The sequence below is a fragment of the Heloderma suspectum genome, chromosome 6 (genome assembly GCF_057233095.1).
Source record: "Heloderma suspectum isolate Gila_16-S chromosome 6, 16-S_ref, whole genome shotgun sequence".
Lineage (NCBI taxonomy): Eukaryota > Metazoa > Chordata > Lepidosauria > Squamata > Helodermatidae > Heloderma > Heloderma suspectum.
In genome coordinates, this window is record NC_139463.1 from 1,542,526 (window position 1) to 1,561,881 (window position 19,356).

A 19,356-nucleotide genomic window follows, 5' to 3' on the forward strand; every position below is an offset into this window, starting at 1 on the left:
AGGTAGCATAGAGCCATCGGGACTAGAAGCCAACCATAGCCTTCTGCTCCAGGAATTTATCTAACCCGCTTTTAAAGCCATGCAAATTGGCAGCCAACACTACATCCTGTGGTAGCAAATTCCGTAGTTTGACTCTACGCTGTGTGAAGAAGGGCTTCCTTTATCTGTCCAGAATCCCCCACCACTCAGCTTCATTGGAGAACCCCTTTGGGGTTCTAGTGTTATGAGAGAGGGGGAAAAATGTCTCCCAAACCACTTCATCGACCCTATGCATAATTTTGTACACCTTTATCATGTCTCCCTTTACTTGCCTTTTTTTCCCAAGCTAAACAATCCCAGATGTTGAAACCTTTCCTCATAGGGGAGGTGCTCCAGTCTTTCGATCATTTTAGTTGAGTGTTGACTGCTTATTGATGATACCCAACCCCAAAACACTGGATGACCTCATTCATCGGTTTCATGTAAATGTTATAAAGCACAGGGGAGAAGATGAAACTCTGCTGGACTCACAGCCTAATTGCCATGGGGTTGAACAGAAGGCCCCCTGCTTCTGGAATCCATCCTCCAGCTCGGAGCGAGATCACCAAAATGCTGTGCCTCTTACCCTCAGGTCGAATGGCTGCTGTTGAGCACCTTTCACAGAATTACAGTTGCAGCTTTAGCAGCATTCCATGGGCATGTGTGACTGTTGGACAGCATTTGATTGAGCAGATGCTGGGTGTGCAAGAACATCTGCCTGGATATTTTGGTCCTCTGCTCCCTGTCTACCTGGGCAAATAGAAGCCCTGATGATAGGGGAAGAAAAACCTGTGTCACTGTGTCCGAACAAGTTGCTGAAGAATTGTCTGTGGTTGGAGATCTAGAATTGTCTATAGCTGGAGATAAACTTACTGAGGAGAGAGGGAGGGGCTTCTGTGGAAAAGACAAGGCAAGGAACAAAAGCGCCAGGCAAATGCTTCACTTTGGGACATGCTGCCCCTGCAGAAGGTGCCCAGGAACCATCTTGGGAGCTCTTGTTTCAACCTGGAGCCATTCGTGCAGCCAGCCTATTTCTGTCTGTGTCAAGGGCTCCTTGGAGGCCTCTCTCAGTCTAATCCAGTAGCCAAGTCCAGACACAGACAAAGGGATTCTTTTCAAAGCTTTATTCCTCTTTTACAACTTAACAACTCTACTGTTAGCAACTAGATATGAGCAGCAGAGTACCTATGCCCTAAGTTAGAACAGTTGGTCCCCGTTTGAAAGGGAATCACTGGCAGACCCCTGAACTTAAGGGCTAGGGAGAGTCCCTCCCCTTTTCCCTTGGATCCTCTGGGCGCAGCCGTTGTTTGCGCGCCAACCGGGCACTACGCCTCCTTTCTGTGCCCTCCATTTGGCGCCGCTCTCTGCGTCGGCATCGCGCGTCCATCAAATCTGCTTCTCGCGCTCTGTCACTCCCAGGACTGCTATCTAAGCTAGGAATGCTGGTGGGAGGAATCTCCGTCAGCTGTTGGCCCTGGGAAAGAGGAGCACGCTCCTCTCCCAGGAGCGGCTGCTCCACCTCAGAATCAGAACTACTCTGGGATTCTGTGGGCTCAGTGTCCACCTTGACAGTCTGGGCATTTGCAGGTAGTGTGTGCTTGCACCCATTAGACTGTTGAGCCACCTCCTTTTCCTACCCTGCATGGGTATCTCACTGCTCGATCAGGGAAAGGTTTCTCTTCACAAGAAGTGTAGCTGCCAGCATGCATCGTGGCTTTGCCTGTTGTCCCTTGTTGCCTTTCTGAAGAGCTTGATGGCTTCAGCTTCCCTGTTAGAAGACTGAGGGACATGATGGCCTTCTGCTTTCTCAGCCAGAAATGCCCTTGGCAGGGGCGGGGGGGGAAGACTCCAGATCCTGCTCTTTCATCATCATTATTGGCATGAATTTAGGGTCTTTTTGTGGCCAGGGGGTATTTGTTTCAGGGAAGCCTGTCTGAATATTGTTGTTGTTGTTCAGTCGTTAAGTCGTGTCCGACTCTTCGTGACCCCATGGACCATAGCACGCCAGGCCTTCCTGTCCTGCTCTCTCTCCTGGAGCATGCTCAAGTCCATATTCATTGCATCAGTGATGCTATCTAGCCATCTCATCCTCTGCCGTCCCCTTCTCCTTTTGCCTTCAGTCTTTCCCAGCACAGGGTCTTCTCCAGAGAGTTTTCTCTTCGCATTAGGTGACCAAAATATTTGAGCTTCAGCTTCAGTATCTGTCCTTCCAATGAGCACTCAGGGTTGATTTCCTTTAGGATGGACTGATTTGACCTCCTTGCAGTCCAGGGACTCGTAAGAGTCTTCACCACCACCACAGTTCGAAAGCATCAATTCTTCGGCGCTCAGCCTTCCTTATAGTCCAGCTCTCACAGCCATACATTACTACTGGGAAAACCATAGCTTTGATTAGACGGACCTTTGTCAGCAAGGTGATGTCTCTGCTTCTTACTATGCTGTCTAGGTTGGCCATAGCTTTCCTCCCAAGGAGCAAGCGTCTTTTAATTTCATGGCTACAGTCACCGTCTGCGGTGATCTTGGAGCCCAAGAAAATAAAATCTGTCACTGCTTCCATTTTTCCCCCTTCTATATGCCAGGAAGTGATGGGGCCAGATGCCATGATCTTCGTTTTTCTAATGTTGAGTTTCAAACCAGCTTTTGCACTATCTTCTTTCACCCTCAACAAGAGGCTCTTGAGATCCTCTTCACTTTCTACCATTAGGGTTGTATCGTCTGCGTATCTAAGGTTGTTGATAATTCTCCCGGCAATCTTAATTCCGACCTGTGATTCATCCAACCCGGCGTTTCTCATGATGTACTCTGCATATAAGTTAAATAAGCAGGGTGACAATATGCAGCCTTTCGTACTCCTTTCCCAATTTTGAACCACTTGGTTGTTCCATGTCTGGTTCTTACTGTTGCTTCTTGTTGCTTCTTGACAGGAGGAACAGAAAGGGAGGCAGGGTTGCACTGTATGTGAAAAATACATATCTCTGCACAGAAATACAGGAGGAGGAGCTTGGTAGCCCCATCGAGAGCATCTGGGTTGAAATAAATGGAGCAAAGAATAAAAGGAACCTGGTGGTCGGAGTCTACTACCGGCCACCCAATCAAGGAGAAGCCAAGGATGAAACTTTTGAAAAGCAAATAGCCAGTGTTTTAAGGAAGCATGATGTAGTAGTAATGGGGGACTTCAATTTCCCCGATATTTGTTGGGAGACAAATTCTGCAAAACATGGCCCCTCCAGGAAATTCCTGACTTGTGTGGCGGATAACTTCCTCCTACAGAAAGTAGAGGAAGGAACTAGAGGATCGGCTATCCTTGACTTGATCCTAACCAACAGAGATGACTTAGTGGATAAAGTAGCAGTTACAGGAACTCTGGGGGAAAGCGACCATGTTGTACTTGAGTTCTTGGTTCTAAGGGAAGCAAAAGCCGAGTGTACTCAAACGCGTACCCTGGATTTTAGGAAAGCTGATTTTAATAAACTCAGAACAATGATCAGTAAGGTCCCATGGCAAGCAATGCTAGCGAGAAAAGGAGTCCAAGATGGGTGGGAACTTTTAAAAAAGGAAATTCTCAAGGCACAATCACAAACAATTCCAACAAGAAGAAAAGGTGGAAGACAACAGAAGAAGCCAATGTGGCTTCACAAAAAGCTTAGGGATGACCTGAAAACAAAAAAGGACACATATAGGAAGTGGAAAGAAGGCCAAGTAACAAAGGAAGAGTACAGGCAGGTAGCACAGAATTGCAGGGATGGCGTCAGGAAGGCTAAAGCGGAGAACGAGGTGAGGTTAGCGAGGGATGCTAAAAACAACAAAAAGGCTTTCTTCAGCTACGTGCATAGTAAAAGGCAGAGGAAAGAAATGGTTGTTCAGCTATTAAATAAGGATGGCAAAATGATAACAGAGGACAAAGAAAAGGCAGAGGTGCTCAATTCCTACTTTGGCTCAGTCTTCTCCCAAAAGAGGGTCTATGACCCCCCTGGCAAAGGCGAAGTACAGGCTGAAGGGGCAGGATTGCAGCTTGAGATTGACAGGCATATGGTCAAGGAACACCTCATTACTTTGAATGAGTTCAAATCTCCAGGGCCAGATGAACTGCATCCTAGAGTCATAAAGGAACTGGCAGAAGAGCTCTCAGAACCGCTGTCTATTCTCTTTGAGAAATCATGGAGGACCGGGGAAGTGCCAGATGACTGGAGGAGGGCTAACGTTGTCCCTATCTTCAAAAAGGGTAAAAAGGAGGAACCTGGGAACTACAGACCAGTCAGTCTGACATCAATCCCTGGGAAAATTCTGGAGCAGATCATAAAGCAATCCATCTGGAAGCACCTTGACAACAATGCAGTGATTACTCGAAGCCAACATGGATTTGTCAAAAACAAGTCCTGCCAGACAAATCTGATCTCATTTTTTGATCAAGTCACCTCCCTTGTAGACCGTGGGAATGCTGTAGACATCATATACCTCGACTTCAGCAAAGCTTTCGACAAAGTGCCCCATGATATCCTGATGAGCAAACTAGCTCGAAGTGGGCTAGATGAAACAACGATCCAGTGGATCCACAGTTGGCTACAGAATCGGACTCAAAGAGTGCTTATCAATGGGACCTTCTCAAGCTGGGGAGAGGTAACGAGTGGGGTACCGCAGGGCTCAGTCCTGGGCCCAGTGCTCTTCAATATTTTTATTAATGACTTGGAGGAGGAGGTGCAGGGAATGCTGATCAAATTTGCAGATGACACAAAATTGGGAGGGATAGCTAATACTTTGGAAGACAGAAACAAAATTCAAAGTGATCTGGATAGACTGGAGCGCTGGGCAGAAAACAACAGAATGGCATTTAATAGGGACAAATGCCAAGTTCTGCACCTAGGAAAAAGAAACCAAATGCACAGTTACAAGATGGGGGATACGTGGCTCAACCACACTACGAGCGAGAAGGATCTTGGAATTGTCGTCGATCACAAGCTGAATATGAGCCAACAATGTGATGTGGCTGCAAAAAAGGCAAATGCTATTTTGGGCTGCATTCATAGAAGCATCGCTTCCAAATCCCGGGAAGTACTAGTTCCCCTCTACTCAGCACTGGTTAGGCCTCATCTGGAGTACTGTGTCCAGTTCTGGGCACCACACTTTAAGAAGGATGCAGACAAGCTGGAGAGGGTTCAAAGGAGGGCAACAAAGATGATCAGGGGACTGGAAACAAAGCCCTATGAAGAGAGACTGAAAGAACTGGGCATGTTTAGCCTTGAGAAGAGAAGACTGAGGGGAGATATGATAGCGCTCTTCAAGTACTTGAAAGGTTGTCACAGAGAAGAAGGCCAGGATCTCTTCTTGATCATCCCAGAGTGCAGGACACGGAATCATGGGCTCAAGTTACAGGAAGCCAGATTCCGACTGAACATCAGGAAAAACTTCCTGAGTGTCAGAGCAATACGGCAATGGAACCAATTACCTGGGGAGGTGGTGGGCTCTCCCACACTGGAGGCCTTCAAGACGAGGCTGGACAGCCATTTGTCAGGGATGCTCTGACTTGGATTCCTGCATTGAGCAGGGGGTTGGACTCGATGGCCTTGTAGGCCCCTTCCAACCCTACTATTCTATGATTCTATGATTCTATGACCCTCATACAGGTTTCTCAGGAGACAGGTAAGGTGGTCTGGTACTCCCATCTCTTTCAGGATTTGCCACAGTTTGTTGTGATCCACACAATCAAAGGCTTTTGCATAGTCAATGAAGCAGAAATAGACGTTTTTCTGGAATTCTCTTGCTTTCTCCATGATCCAGCCAATGTTGGCAATTTGATCTCTAGTTCCTCTGCCTCTTTGAAACCCAGCTTGTACTTCCGGTAGTTCTCGGTTCGCATACTGCTGAAGCCTAGCTTGTAGGATTTTGAGCATAACCTTGCTGGCATGTGAAATGAGCGCAATTGTACAGTAGTTTGAACACTCTTTGGCGTTGCCCTTCTTTGGAATTGGAATGTAAACTGACCTTTTCCAGTCTTGTGGCCACTGTTGAGTGTTCCAAATGTGTTGGCATATTGAGTGCAGCACTTTAACAGCATCATCTTTTAGGATTTTAAATAGCTCAGCTGGAGTACTGTCATCTCTGCTAGCTTTGTTGTTAGTCATGCTTCCGAAGGCCCACTTGACTTCCCTCTCTAGGATGTCCGGCTCAAGTTCCGTGACCGCACTATCATGGCTATCAGGGACATTAAGATCTTTCCTGTATAGTACTTCTGTGTATTCTTTCCACCTCTTCTTAATCTCATCTGCTTCTGTTAGGTCCCTGCCTTCTTTGTCCTTTATCATGCCCGTCTTTGCACAAAACGTTCCCTTGAGATCTCCGATTTTCTTGAAGAGATCTCTAGTCTTTCCCATTCTGTTGTTTTCCTCGATTTCTTTGCATTGTTCATTTAAGAAGGCCTTCTTGTCTCTCCTTGCTATTCTCTGGAACTCTGCATTCAGTTGGATATATCTTCCCCTTTCTCCCTTGCTTTTCACTTCCCTTCTTTCCTCAGCTACTTGTAAAGCCTCATCAGACAGCCACTTGGCTTTCTTGCATTTCTTTTTCTTTGGGATGGATTGAGTTGCTGCCTCCTGAACAATGTTACGGACCTCCGTCCATAGTTCCTCAGGCACTCTGTCTATCAGGTCTAATCCCTGAAATCTATTCCTCACCTCCACTGTATATTCATCAGGGATATGATTGAGGTCATACCTGAATGGTTTAGTGGTTTTCCCGACGTTCTTCAATTTCAGCCGAAATTTTGCAACAAGAAGCTCATGATCTGAGCCACAGTCAGCTCCAGGTCTTGTTTTTACTGACTGTCTAGAGCTTCTCCATCTTTGGCTGCAAAGGACATAATCAATCTGATTTCGATATTGACCATCTGGTGATGTCCATGTGTAGAGTCATCTCTTGTGCTGTTGGAAAAGAGTGTTTGCTATGATCAGCGTGTTCTCTTGGCAAAACTCTATTAGCCTTTGTCCTGCTTCATTTTGTACACCAAGGCCATGCTTGCCTGTTATCCCGGTGATTTCTTGACTTCCTACTTTAGCATTCCAATCCCCTATGATGAAGAGGACATCTTTTTTTGGTGTTAGTTCTAGAAGGTGTTGTAGGTCTTCATAGAATCGATCAACCTCAGCTTCTTCGGCATCAGTGGTTGGGGCATAGACTTGAATTACTGTGATGTTGAATGGTTTGCCTTGGATTCGTACTGAGATCATTCTATCGTTTTTGAGATTGTACCCCAGTACTGCTTTTCCCACCCTTTTGTTGACTATGAGTGCTACTCCATTTCTTCTCAGGGATTCTTGCCCACAATAGTAGATATAATGGTCACCTGAATTAAATTCGCCCATGCTTGTCCATTTTAGTTCGCTGATTCCCAAGATGTCGATGTTCAATCTTGCCATCTCACATTTGACCACCTCCAGCTTACCTTGATTCATTGATCTTACATTCCAGGTTCCTAAACAAAATTGTTCTTTACACTTAAAACTGATAAACGGGATGTTTGCATTGATTTCTGATTGTGCCAAGAAGGTGTTGTCTTCCTTGTGAAGGGCCTGAGGCCGCCTCTGGCATGCTTCTTTTTTTTTGCTGCGCTCTTGCTGCACTTAGTTCACCTCTGTTCTCCAATCCAGCATATGGTGCAGTTGATCTATAGTCTTGGACTTGGTTTCTGACACTTTAACTTGTTAAATAGCAGGAAATCCAGAAGCAAAGTCAGCCAGGTTTTTCCTGGAGCTGTTAATCTAACAAAGATGTTTCTGGGTATGGTTGCTTCCTGGTGTCAGGGAGTGCAGAATAGTACTATGGTCAGTGTTGCCTTACAAGATCAGAATGCAAACCTACAAGGCTAATTGGGAAGATGCTTGCAACCATACATGGTTGCTCAATATGGAGTATACTAGAACCAGACTAATACACAGAGGACTTCGCGAGGGGTGGGGGGAGGATCCGACAACATTGAACAACAGTGTGTTGTCTGATCCACAGTTTTGTTAATATGGCTTCATTTTGTTTGTTATCAGAATTAACCAGAAAAAATGCTGCTCTACAAGAGCATCACAGAGCTGTTACAGCACAGTTCTGTGCTGGCTGAGTTGCACGTTTTGTTTCTGTGACATGGAAGTCCTCTTTCACCTCATTCCTGCAGCTAAAAACCTTTCCCAGCACAATGTGGCAAGTCTTAATGTGCAGTCTACCTCCATGGAATTTGCAAGCCCTTTGCTGATGAGCTGCTTCCAGGAATTTGGCCCATGTATGTCTCCCTCAGAAACGGAGGATTGTTATTTTCTTTTAAATTGCATGGTGTCTACTTTGGAGAAAGGGTCTCCTTGTCGATATTGGGCTGTCCAGTGTAGTCACTGGAGGCACAGGTGTCTTCAGTGACTAGGAGTGCCTTTTACCAGCTCCAGCAAGTAAGACGGCTACAGCCATTCCTGGACAGGGATAGTTTGACCACTGTGGTCCATGCATTGGTAACCTCAAAACTAGACTGCTGAAGTGTGCTTTATGTGGGACTGCCCTTAAGGTTGATCTGGAAGCTGCACTTGGTGTAGAATGCTACAGCTAGGTTGATAATGGGAACGGCTTACCAGCATACTACACATATGGTGAGGGAACTGCATCCTGTAAGCTACTGGTCCAGATTTAAGGTTTTGGTACTTGTTTACAAAGTGCTAAACAACTCGGGACCAAGATACTTAAGAGGCTGCCTGATCCCCTACCTGTCTATTCAATTGCTGCATTCCTCAAGAGTTACCCCCTGGTAGTGCCTAAGATTTTGGAGGTCTGGTCCATGATGGCTCAGAATGAGGCCTCTCTCATCATAAACGTATAGCCCACTCTCTGGAATTTCCTACGCATACAAATTAGATAAGCTCCAACTCTTCTGGGTTTTCGTGCCTACTGAAAATGTACTTGTTCCAACAAGCATTTCCAGAAGGTAATCTCATCTACAGTATATAACAACAACAATAATATACAGTGTTTTATTATGATCTTATACTGTACTGTTTTGTATATCATTTTTTTTAATCCAAGTGATGCATAAATATCATTAAATAAACAAATAAGTAAGAATAGGCATGGCTGAGGCTTTCTAATTACAAGACTCGTTTGGCCAGTGGCTTTTAACATGAGGTTTGCAGAGCACTACCCAGAGGCATTGGTACCCAGTGTCAGCAGCAGCAATGCTGGGGTGAGGCTCCCACCAGCAATTTTCTGTGATGAAGAAGCAGCCTAGCCTAGAGTATCTCTGGCTTGTTTGTTTTGTAAGTGCTTCAAAGTCTCCGTTCTAACCATCTGGGTGAAATGGCAGTGTGGAAAGATGCAGTGTCTCCCTCCAGAGTGTCTGTACTCTGGTGCTTTTGAAGGAGGACAAGCCCATTAGTGACACACCATCCTGACCTACTTTGGGAAACCATGGGTCAAAAATTGAGCCATTCTAGCTTCACTGGCTTTTTGTTTCATAATGACAGAGGATCTCAGAATCTGGAAGCCATGCAAGGTCAGCCAGAGCCAGGAGCCTGAAATGTTGGAGTGTTGCCTCTGGCACAGATTAAATCCTTTTGCTCACAGTGTTGAAGAGCTCAGTGCTCTCAGACACCCTGGACTGCTCTAGCATGGGTGTCTAATAATTCACAACTAGAGTGGTGCAGGTGATGAAACAGATGATGTGCCTGGGCAAGTGTGAGAGGGGTTCTACCATAGTCCTCTCACGGCTTTCCAGTTGTTGTTCATATCATCTTTGGAGCATGAGCTCTTACCTCCCCCTGAAGCCAACATGAGAATTCTAAGATAGGAAGAGGGACCTGAGAGATGGCATGCTGTCTGCTGGGAGTGGAGGCTGTGGACCCTGCAGGATTGGACCCATTCTGCACTCTGCTGTAGGGTATGGTGTCATATCCCTACAGAGGGAAAAGCGCTGGCCGTTTCTGGCTCTTACCCAGAAAGGGGCTATCCATGCTCGCTTAGTTCCGTTGCTGAGTAATGCTGAAAGATGCAGAGCAGCATCAGCTGAAAAGCACTGGAACCTGCAAACTTGCATTGCTCATACCTCCTCCGGGGGTGGTGGTGGAACTCTGCTTCAGAATCATACCCACGATTTCATACCCCAGCAGAATGTTTGGTAACTCTGCTAACTTTCATCATCAAACAGTTTGTTTCTCAAATTACCAGGTTGAACTTAAGGCAGATACAGGAAAAAAGGCAGCTTGGATTTTGAAGCTGTTCTACTAACTGGTGGCAGTGTACCTGCTGGGAGCTGGCTCAGCTCCTGCGGGCACTATGCTCTGTTAGTGTCCCATAGTGGATTGTTAGTTTCCCCGGGCTTTTGTTTTGGAGTTCACTGAAGGAATGTTGTTATGGATTAGTTTGACTCTTAATTGTGGCCTGATTTGTGCTCCAGTTTGTTGAGCAGTAGCTGGGTCAGTGGGTACATGCACCTGAGGCACCTTTGGAGTATGTGGGGTTGACTGCCCTCTGCCTGCTGAGCTGCAGTTAGTGGAAGCAACCTTCCCCATTGCTGCTTTGGTCATCCATTGCCTCCCTCATGAACCGGGCTGTTGAGAGGATGGCTGCTTCCAGGAATACATTTCTAGCCTCTGTGGCTACCAGTAAAAATGAATGGGTAATGAATACTGAAATCTCAGAAGCCTTAGAGGAGCTTGGCAGAATCTGCAAAGGGAAAAATAAGCTAATCAATACATAATTGTAGAGAGAGACTTGATTGTTTAATTTACAGACTTAGACTAGGTTCACACAACATGACACAGCTCACACAACGCTAGAATAGGCCATGGGTTAGCCCTCGCATAAACCCTGCCAGCTGACACAACAACCCACAGTTGGGTGCTTGAATATTCGGGATGACTTGCACAGACACAATGAGCCATGGCATGTCATGTGAACAGCCCTTTAAGCTCTGGGTCACCTTGATGCAATTTTAACCCCCCACCCCCCAGCCCATAGCAGAACCAGAAAAGTGTACTTTTTGTGTCAGTGTTCTCTGCAGAAGGTATAGGGGGTATGCCCATGCCTGAATCAAGATTTTCAGGAAGGGAGTCTAAAGAACTTTAAAAAACAGTGGCAATGAGATGAGGTTCTAGGACTTGTTGACAAATTACTGGGTCCAGATGGTATCTGTCTGAGAGTTCTTCAAACTGAAAATGTGAAATGGTTGATCTTTTAACAAAAATATGTAACTTGTCCCTAAGAATGACCTCTGTACCAGAGGACTGGAAAGTGGCCAATGTAACACCGGTTTTTAAAACAAGAGCTGGGGAGAACTAGGAAATTATAGGCCAGTTAGCTTAACATGTCTTCTGAGGAAATTGGCGGAAAGCATTATTACAGATAATTCTATAGAAAACACAGAACAACAAATTTTGCTGACGAAGAATCAGCATGCCTTCTACAAAGGTAAGTCGTGTCCTGTGTGGAGAAAGTCGATAGTGAGATGTTTTCCTTCTTCTCTCATAATAGTAGCGTACAGGGTCATTCAGTAAAGCTGAATGGTGGGAGATGCAGGATAAATAAAAGGAAGTACTTCTTCAAACAGCACATAGTTAAACTATGGAATTTGCTACCACAAGATGTAGTGATGGCCACTAACTTGGATGGCATTAATGGGAGCAACCAGTTATGTTGGAGGTTCTCTGAATTCTGTGATGTAGTCATCATTGGAAGATGGCTGTGTTAGGTTGCTCTCCAAGCTCAGTGACTGATGCTAAGCTAGACGGTCCCCTCCAGGAGCCCCTAATTTTGGCTAGTTGGCTGACAACCTGCACATGATTTTCTCTTGCTTCCTTGAACCTTTAACAAAGCTTATTGTGGGGGGGTGGGGAGAGTGAGCTGTTTCCAGTCTTCTTGTTGTCCTCTTGCCTTCGTATCTCTTCAGTGCTGCTTTTCCATGCACAGAATTGAGAACACCCACTGGCACATGTTCTTGGGATAGGGCTCACCAGGTGCTAGAAGAGACTTGCTCATAAAGAAAAGGGCAATTCATGAAAGAGGTGGCAGGTGGTGAAGTGAGGCTCAAGTAGAGGTGCTGTGGTGAGATATGATTCTGCATTTCAGGCAGGGATGGTATGGTAGGGCTGAAGATTTGACTGGTAAAATATTTTGCTGGCTGAGCTGCAAGAAAGAGAACTGTTATGCTCAATCTTCTTCCCTGGCCATGAACGAAAGGCTTTGCTCCAACATTTGTGCCATGAAAGAAGCACTGGCTTGGGTTTCAAGTGGAATTGAATGTCTCCAGGGTGATGGGTAAACAAGCGTGTAAACAGGTGGCTTCAAACACTGGAGGACATGCCTCAGCCAGGACACTTGTCAGTGTGGAATGGGACACGTGCTATCCTGGGAAAAGGACTTGAGAAAGCAGCAATGAATGGATGGGGTAGAGAGCAGCAGATTCCTCTGGGCAGATGTCATCCGTCACTGGCTGTTATTTCTGTGGTGCCTTACTAAGTCCATGCCCACAGCTTGCCTGTCAGTGTTGCTTCCATAGTCTGATGTGCAGTTTTACTTTTGGGAGGCAAAGATGGGGATTATGCTCAAGATATTCCATGATAAATTAAGTGCATGAAGTAGGTAGGATTCCCCTTGATTATAAATGTTGCACCATTAGAGATGCGGCCACCTGGACTCTGGCCATTTCACATAATGGTGATTGGTGACATTCTTACCTCGACATGGCGCACAGAACTGGTTAAACTAGGAGTTTGATAGCACATGCTTTGGTGAGGGGCTGATTCTTGAGACATGCTTGTTGGGAACAAAGCATAGGGCTACAACCGCTTTGCTGGGCAAATGTTAGAATTATCCATTTATCTTTAGACTACGATCCAACATTCTTGTCAGCTAAGATGGTAAAACATGGATACTAGATGATCAGTGGTTTTGGACGGTGGCTCCACAAAATGGAACTAGTGGTTGGGCCATGTTTCTAGTAACTTGTATGTTTTGGATTTTAAATGATCTACTCCTGTAGGTGGAGAGAAACTTTACGGGGATTACCTGTATTACATTTCTTCAGTTGTAAAAGGAATGTCTTCGAAGTCTCTTTAGAACCGTTTGTGGAGCATATTTCCGTTTCATCCCTCTAGCATCCAAGGAGCGTGGTTCATTGATATGAGATGCCACAGGCACACTGTGGAACATCTTCCTTGACCCAGTAAACAGGTGGGAGGGCCCATGGCTCTGTGCAGAGTATGCAGAAGGTCAGTCCTTGGCTTCTCCATTAAGGGTTCGGGGTTGGGAAAGACCTTTTTTGCCCAAGATCCTGGACAACTGCTGCCAGTTGGAAGTAGAGGTTACTGGGCCAGAGGGAGTGATGGTCTGACTTGGTCTAAGGTGGCGCTGTGTGTTCAGTCATCACAGTGCCTCACCCAGACTTCTGCCTTTCTTGGGAATGATCAGCTGTGCTTTAAGGAGCAGTGATGTTTCTTGATTCCACCTGGCCGTTCTCATGTTGTGCTTCCTAATAGCCTGTCTTGCTGGCCCCTTTCAGGTTGCTATAAAGATCATTGATAAGACTCAGCTGGATGAAGAGAACCTCAAGAAGATATTCAGAGAAGTTCAGATTATGAAGATGCTCTGTCACCCACACATCATCAGATTGTATCAGGTATGAATGCTGTGTAGCTGGGGTCGGGGTGTCCTCCCCCAAGGCTCGTGCTGGTTAGCAACCTTGAGGTTTGGCACTAAAGGCCACATTATGTAATGATGGGGTTAAGGAAGCCTCTAGAGTCATGTTAGCTCGTAGCAAGTCATCCTCTATTCTAAAGGTGTAGACCAAGAACTAGTGGAGCGGTGAGGCATGCGCAGTGTGTGCTGCCGAAGGCCTCCTGAGCACCTCTTGGGAGGAGAAGCTTTTCATCCACTGAATGCACGTTATAATGCCAAAGATGAATCACCCCAGAATCCACAACCATGTCTCTCCACCGCCAGGGCCTGTCACCAGGCTATTCATATTCATTGGGTGCTTTTCAAAGAGCAGTGTGTTTGCATTGTGAGGTTCCGTATGACAGTTAACAGAAAACAGATGGAAACCAAAGACAACCTCTGATGGGCTTTGATTTTGACACAGGAATTCTGGTTCCTGGAATTTAAGAGCAGGATTTGGGTATCACCCTCCCCGCATCTTGAGAAAGTGTGAAGAAGCACTCTGTGCATAAAGAATGACCCCGAAGTATGCAGAAGTGGTAGCACCCAGCTGAGTTGAGCTGGAGCACCTACTGATTGGGATCCTGAGGGACTTGCTTGTTCCTCAGCAGCTCCTCTAACTCTCTGAAAAGCAAAAGGACTGCCCTTAGTCAGATGTCAGAGCCCAAATGTTGTTCTCTGATGAATATCTACACCACCCTCTAACATCACAAATGTTTTTTCACAAATCTTTTCTGTCTGTCTCTCACCCTCCCTAAAAATTGCAAGTTTTGCACCAAAATGGAATTGTTAAAATTTGACAGAGCACTAATTCAAAAGTAAGCCAAGGGTGAATCAGGGGATCACCCCAAATTAATTTCCTCATTCCCATCCAGATCCTGCTCCAAAATTTAATCAGTTTCCCTTCAGTTAATTACCCCCATTCATCAATCATCATTACCTCCATAAATAAAATTAAAAATAAAATATCAATTCATAATTCCACAGTGTATGTATGTGGGGGAGTGGAGGTTGTTTTAAAATGCTGAGTGGGAGGTGGGAGGAAAGAGGGCTGGAGAGTGGGACAGAGGAGGGAAAGGCAAGGAGGCAAGGAAGAAGTTTAGCAGGGGGGAGAGTAAAGGGGAAGACTGGAAGGAAGGAGAAAAGAACAGGCAGGTTTGGAGTGGGGATCAGGGGAAGGATAGAGCAAGGACTGGGCAGTGTGGAGGAGACAGAGGGAGCCTGGAAAAAGGAAGGAGACAAGGAGGTAGACAGGCTGAGAAGCTGGAAGGATGGCTCTGCTCTGCAGGCTTTGTGTCGGTAGTGGGCAACTTCAGAGGGCCCCAGGCCCAATTTTTGACCTGGAACCTATTGGGGACTGCACACACATTCATGCTGCTGCCGCAATCACCGCTGTTGAATTGCTGCTAAATTTCGGTGGCAAGAAAAAAGGCGCATTTTCTCTTTACAGTAAAGAGCTCAGGGAGCCCACACCCTGTTTCAGCACAAAATACCCGCCCACCCCAAGCAAGGGCTCCCTGTGTGCCTTGTTCTAAAGGGGCATCTTACAATCGCTGCAGCAGTTCAACGATGCAGCAGTAGGAATTAGGGAGTGACAGGGGCTGCAAAAAACGACAGGGGTGCATTACTGGCCATGTTTGCCCACCCCTTCTCTATGTGGTGGGGACTTGTGGCTTTTCCCCCACCCTGTGCCTTTATTTATTTATAATATTTCTTGGCCACCTTTCAGGGCAGAAGCCCTCCCAAGGCAGCTTACAGCAATAAAATACATTAAAACAGTTAAAATATTAAAAGTTATAAAAATAATAAAAATAACAATGACGTCCCGCCTGCCCCCGCATGGCAATGAAGGTTAGAGAAATACCTTCTGTTGGCACTAAGTTTAATTGGGATGGGGGGTTGCACCGTGTGAGGAGGGGACAGTTATACCTTCCCTCCCCAGCGGCCATCCCCCATGGAACTAAGCATGTCAGGTTTAGAAAAAACCTTCCATTAACACCAATGGGCATTCGGGGCTCTTAGAAATAGATTCTGGGCCCAGCCCTGTGAAATTTCTTGCTTCAGTGGAATGGGAGGAACCACCAGAGCAAACTGCCAAACCAAGTCGACACAGCTGTTGATATGTTTGACTTGCCTGAAGGGTGTTTCTTTCCTCCTCCAAGGAGCCCTGTTCTCTTGCCGGTGAGCCTGTCGTTAACTGAGTTCTTTGAATTATGGGAGCTCAGGGATGGAACTTAACAGCAACTTTGAAAAGGCCTTGCTTAGAGTATCTGATCCTTCCAAAACAGGATGCTGGGGTCAGTCTTTCTACCCGTCAAAAGATCCAGCAAATTCAGATTCAGTGTCCCAATTTTAGGGACTATAATGTGAATATAAATGGCTGATCCATCCTTTATAGGTTTGATAAACCACATTCACGTGTGTGTGTGTGTGTGTGTGTGTGTGTGTGTGTTTAAAGATGCATTAATGACCAAAAGGCCTTCATAGTGTGGTTTGTGAAAGCATCTTTATAGCCCTTTTGGCCACATAGAATGAGAAATGCAGAGCAAGTGAGCAGGTCTTTTTTACCCTGGGAAGGGGTGTCTTGCAAAGCCCACTGCCAGCATTCCAAACCCAAGTTCCATCTCTCTCACTTGTTCTACACTTAAAGGTGCAGTGGTTGTCCCTGGCTGGCCTTGCGTTCTTGAGCGCAGCCACTGGGTGCTTCTAATTTGTTGAAAGTGCTTCTATGTATCAGAGATGCAACCCACAAAAGAGATGTCCAGTTGGCACAACTTCCTTGTGTCCTGGGCAGTCGCCTTATCTGTCACTTTTCTGTCCTTGCCCAGGTTATGGAGACGGAACGGATGATTTATCTGGTGACGGAATATGCAAGCGGAGGGGAAATATTTGGTAAGTACGTTTATTGCATTTTTTGATCAGATAATGTACTTCGACAACTACAGTAAACTTAAAATAGCTGGCCCTCCTATCCATTTTCAGTTGGGCGGTTCCCTTCAGGCCTTGGAACTTTCCAGGGATCAAAGTATTTGGTGTGGAGGATTTGTGAGCTGCAATGCACTGGCCTTGTTGCCTTCCCAGGGAGGAATAAAATTAAGAATGTGAGGGTGCCTGCCATAACTAAAGACTTGAAATGTGACATTGGGAACAATTCTGGCAGCTTAAAAATCCTTTTCAAAATGGCTGTGCCTGTAGTCTTTGGGTGCATTTGGGCAATGCAAAGCTGGTCTGAGTTGGCCACCTACATGGGAAACATGGAGCTGATGCTCTGAAGCTGCTCCAGTGAAAAGCCAAAAAGGGGCTTAGTTTAGTAAACAGTCACAACTAGATGTCTCAGTGCTTGAAAAGGACATCTTGCTTGAAAAGGGCATTTTCTGGTGGACAGAATCCAGTAATCTCTTAAGTTTTTCAGTCAAAGAGACACTTGTGCCTGTGGAGCACCTGCTGTCACCATATTCAAAGAGGGAGCATTTTAAAGAGGCCCATGGGAAGCTGCCTCATCCTGAGTCAGCTCATGGTCCATCCAGCTCAGTGTTGTCTACAGTGACCACCAGATGCTCTCCTGGATTTCAGACAAGAGGGGCTTTATGGTTGGGTGAGAGCTGTTTCTATACAGTAATTGAGAGTGTTTTAATAAGAAGCTGTCTTTTGGATTCAAGCTCTCTCCAAGGAGTGCTTCATGGCCTGCAGTCAGTTCCTTTTTGGTGAGCTGCATTCTCTGTAGGTTGCACTGGGAGGCTTTCTGTGCAGAAGCAAAATCTCTTCATTTCTCTCCCCACCCTGTAGCAGCCATATCGGGGGTCAGACTAAGTAGCCTCATGCAGTCTCATGCTTCATGTTCTTGCTGAGCTCTTGCTCTCTAAAATATATGTTTGTAAGCTGACGAGACACAGGAATTTCTTATCTTGTCAACAAAGGCTAAGGTCATGGTGATATGTATATCTTGTTCTCTGCTGTTCTCTTCTGTTCTCTGCTTATCATGGCTACCCTATAACCCATTTCTTGTATTATAAACAATGGTGCTAGGAGAGGAAATGTTGAGGACTGCAACCCCACACGGGAGGGAGAGGAGGAGCCGTTTCCTATGTGTCACAATATCTATAAAAACAATGTGCTGATGTAAATCAGGGCTTCTGGCTCTTTGGAAATGATTCCAGCCTTAAGCCTGCGCGTTAAATAAAGAAACTCTTTTTCCTTCACTCCGTGGTCTCTCTGACTCTGAGTTCTGCAACAACCCAAGCAGCAGAATGTGTCAGAGAGACCCCGCCTCTGTGCCTTGGTCAGACTTTGGTCGGTCACCAGAATAACCCTATTACGTGCAGAGCGAATGGAACCCTTCTCCTTGCTTTTGGAAGAGATTAATGCTGCAGTAAATTCCACTTGTTTGGAGCAGCTGATTAACAGCAAGTCATCCAACCCCTACAGCCTTGCTGACTCGCAGGAAGCTAGCAAGCCTCCTTGTTATCATTTCTGTCATACGGCCGCCACGCCGTATCTGCCTCCATTGCTTCCCAGCTGTCTTCAGCTGCCATTCCATTTCAGCCCCAAACCCCTCATCTGTTGGGGGAGTGGAGCTAGAACCACCGCAGCACTTTCCAGTGAAAAGTCACTTGATAGCTCCAGTGGCAAGGAGAAGGAAACAGAAGCCCATTTTGAAGAGAATGCTTCTCTGTCTTCCTTGACAGTTTCAGTACCGAGTGGAGTCCCCTGTGGCTCCTGGAACGAGAGGCTCTCGGGCTGACTGAGTGGCTTCCATTTAGTGTCTCTTCCCCTGTATGGATTACTTGTTTCAGTGGAGTCTCTGGCCAGCTGCAATGGGAACATCTCCCAAGGAGGCCTCCCTCCTTGCTGCAGCTGTGTTAATAATGCTGTCATTTGTTTACACTGCAGCTACTGTGAAAAGGAGCCTGACATCTGGGGGGAGCAAAGAGGAAGAAGAGGGAAGAGGTTTAATTTCTTCCATGTTTAAAATGACTTTTTAATTTCCGTTGGTAATCTGGCCAAAGCTTGTGGGTGAGCAGCAGTAGAAGGAGCTGGAGCTCACTTAGATAAAATGTACTCTTCTTCCTAAATGGCTGGTTAGATGGGGATGGGTGGCGTTGTGGTGCAACTTGCACTGACAATTCTAGAGCAACTCCAGAGGCTTTGAATAGGCCTTCCGAAGGACTGGAGTGCAGTGTGTGTGTGTGGAGACTGAGCATAGCTCGGAGTTGGAAATCCCACGTCAACTCTGTGTGTGGATGGAGTTCTTGACATTAAATGGGAACAGCAGCTGCAGTGAATGGGGGCTGGCATCTGGGATTCTTAAAGGTACAGCTCCAGAGCTGGGCTTCTGATTGGACAGGTGTGCTCCACTGTGTGCTTCTTGTGATGCTAGCAATACAAGCACATTTCCAGTGTGGCTTGTGGGAACTTGGGCCAGTGTGCACCTCACAGGGAAACCCAGCTGAGGGGTGTTACGTCAGTGGAGCAGCTGCTGGGTTTTGTGTAGGTAAGCAGAGAGATATTGTGTGACTCTGAGGAAAAGTAGAACAGATAACTCTGTGCATCCTTTCCCTACTTGATGCAGGGAGCTTTCACTCGCAACCCTCCTGAGAAATATTGTCCCAGTCACAGGATGCCAAGCAGTTTAGAGCTCACTGGCTAGCAAGAGTTTTAGAAATTACCTAA

General features: G+C 46.2%; 1 protein-coding gene across 5 annotated transcripts in view; it reads left to right on the forward strand.

Moving 5' to 3' along the window:
• SIK3 (SIK family kinase 3) overlaps nucleotides 1-19,356 on the forward strand; it is a 146,702-nt gene that overhangs the window by 79,652 nt on the left and 47,694 nt on the right. For all 5 annotated transcript variants that reach the window (XR_014792850.1, XM_084860572.1, XM_084860570.1 and 2 more), the window contains exons 2-3: nucleotides 13,532-13,648; nucleotides 16,515-16,578. Coding sequence is in view for 4 of the 5 variants with exons in the window: in XM_084860572.1 (XP_084716698.1) it covers nucleotides 13,532-13,648; nucleotides 16,515-16,578 (181 nt within the window). In the remaining variant the exon portion in view is untranslated. The remainder of the gene's footprint in view (nucleotides 1-13,531; nucleotides 13,649-16,514; nucleotides 16,579-19,356) is intronic.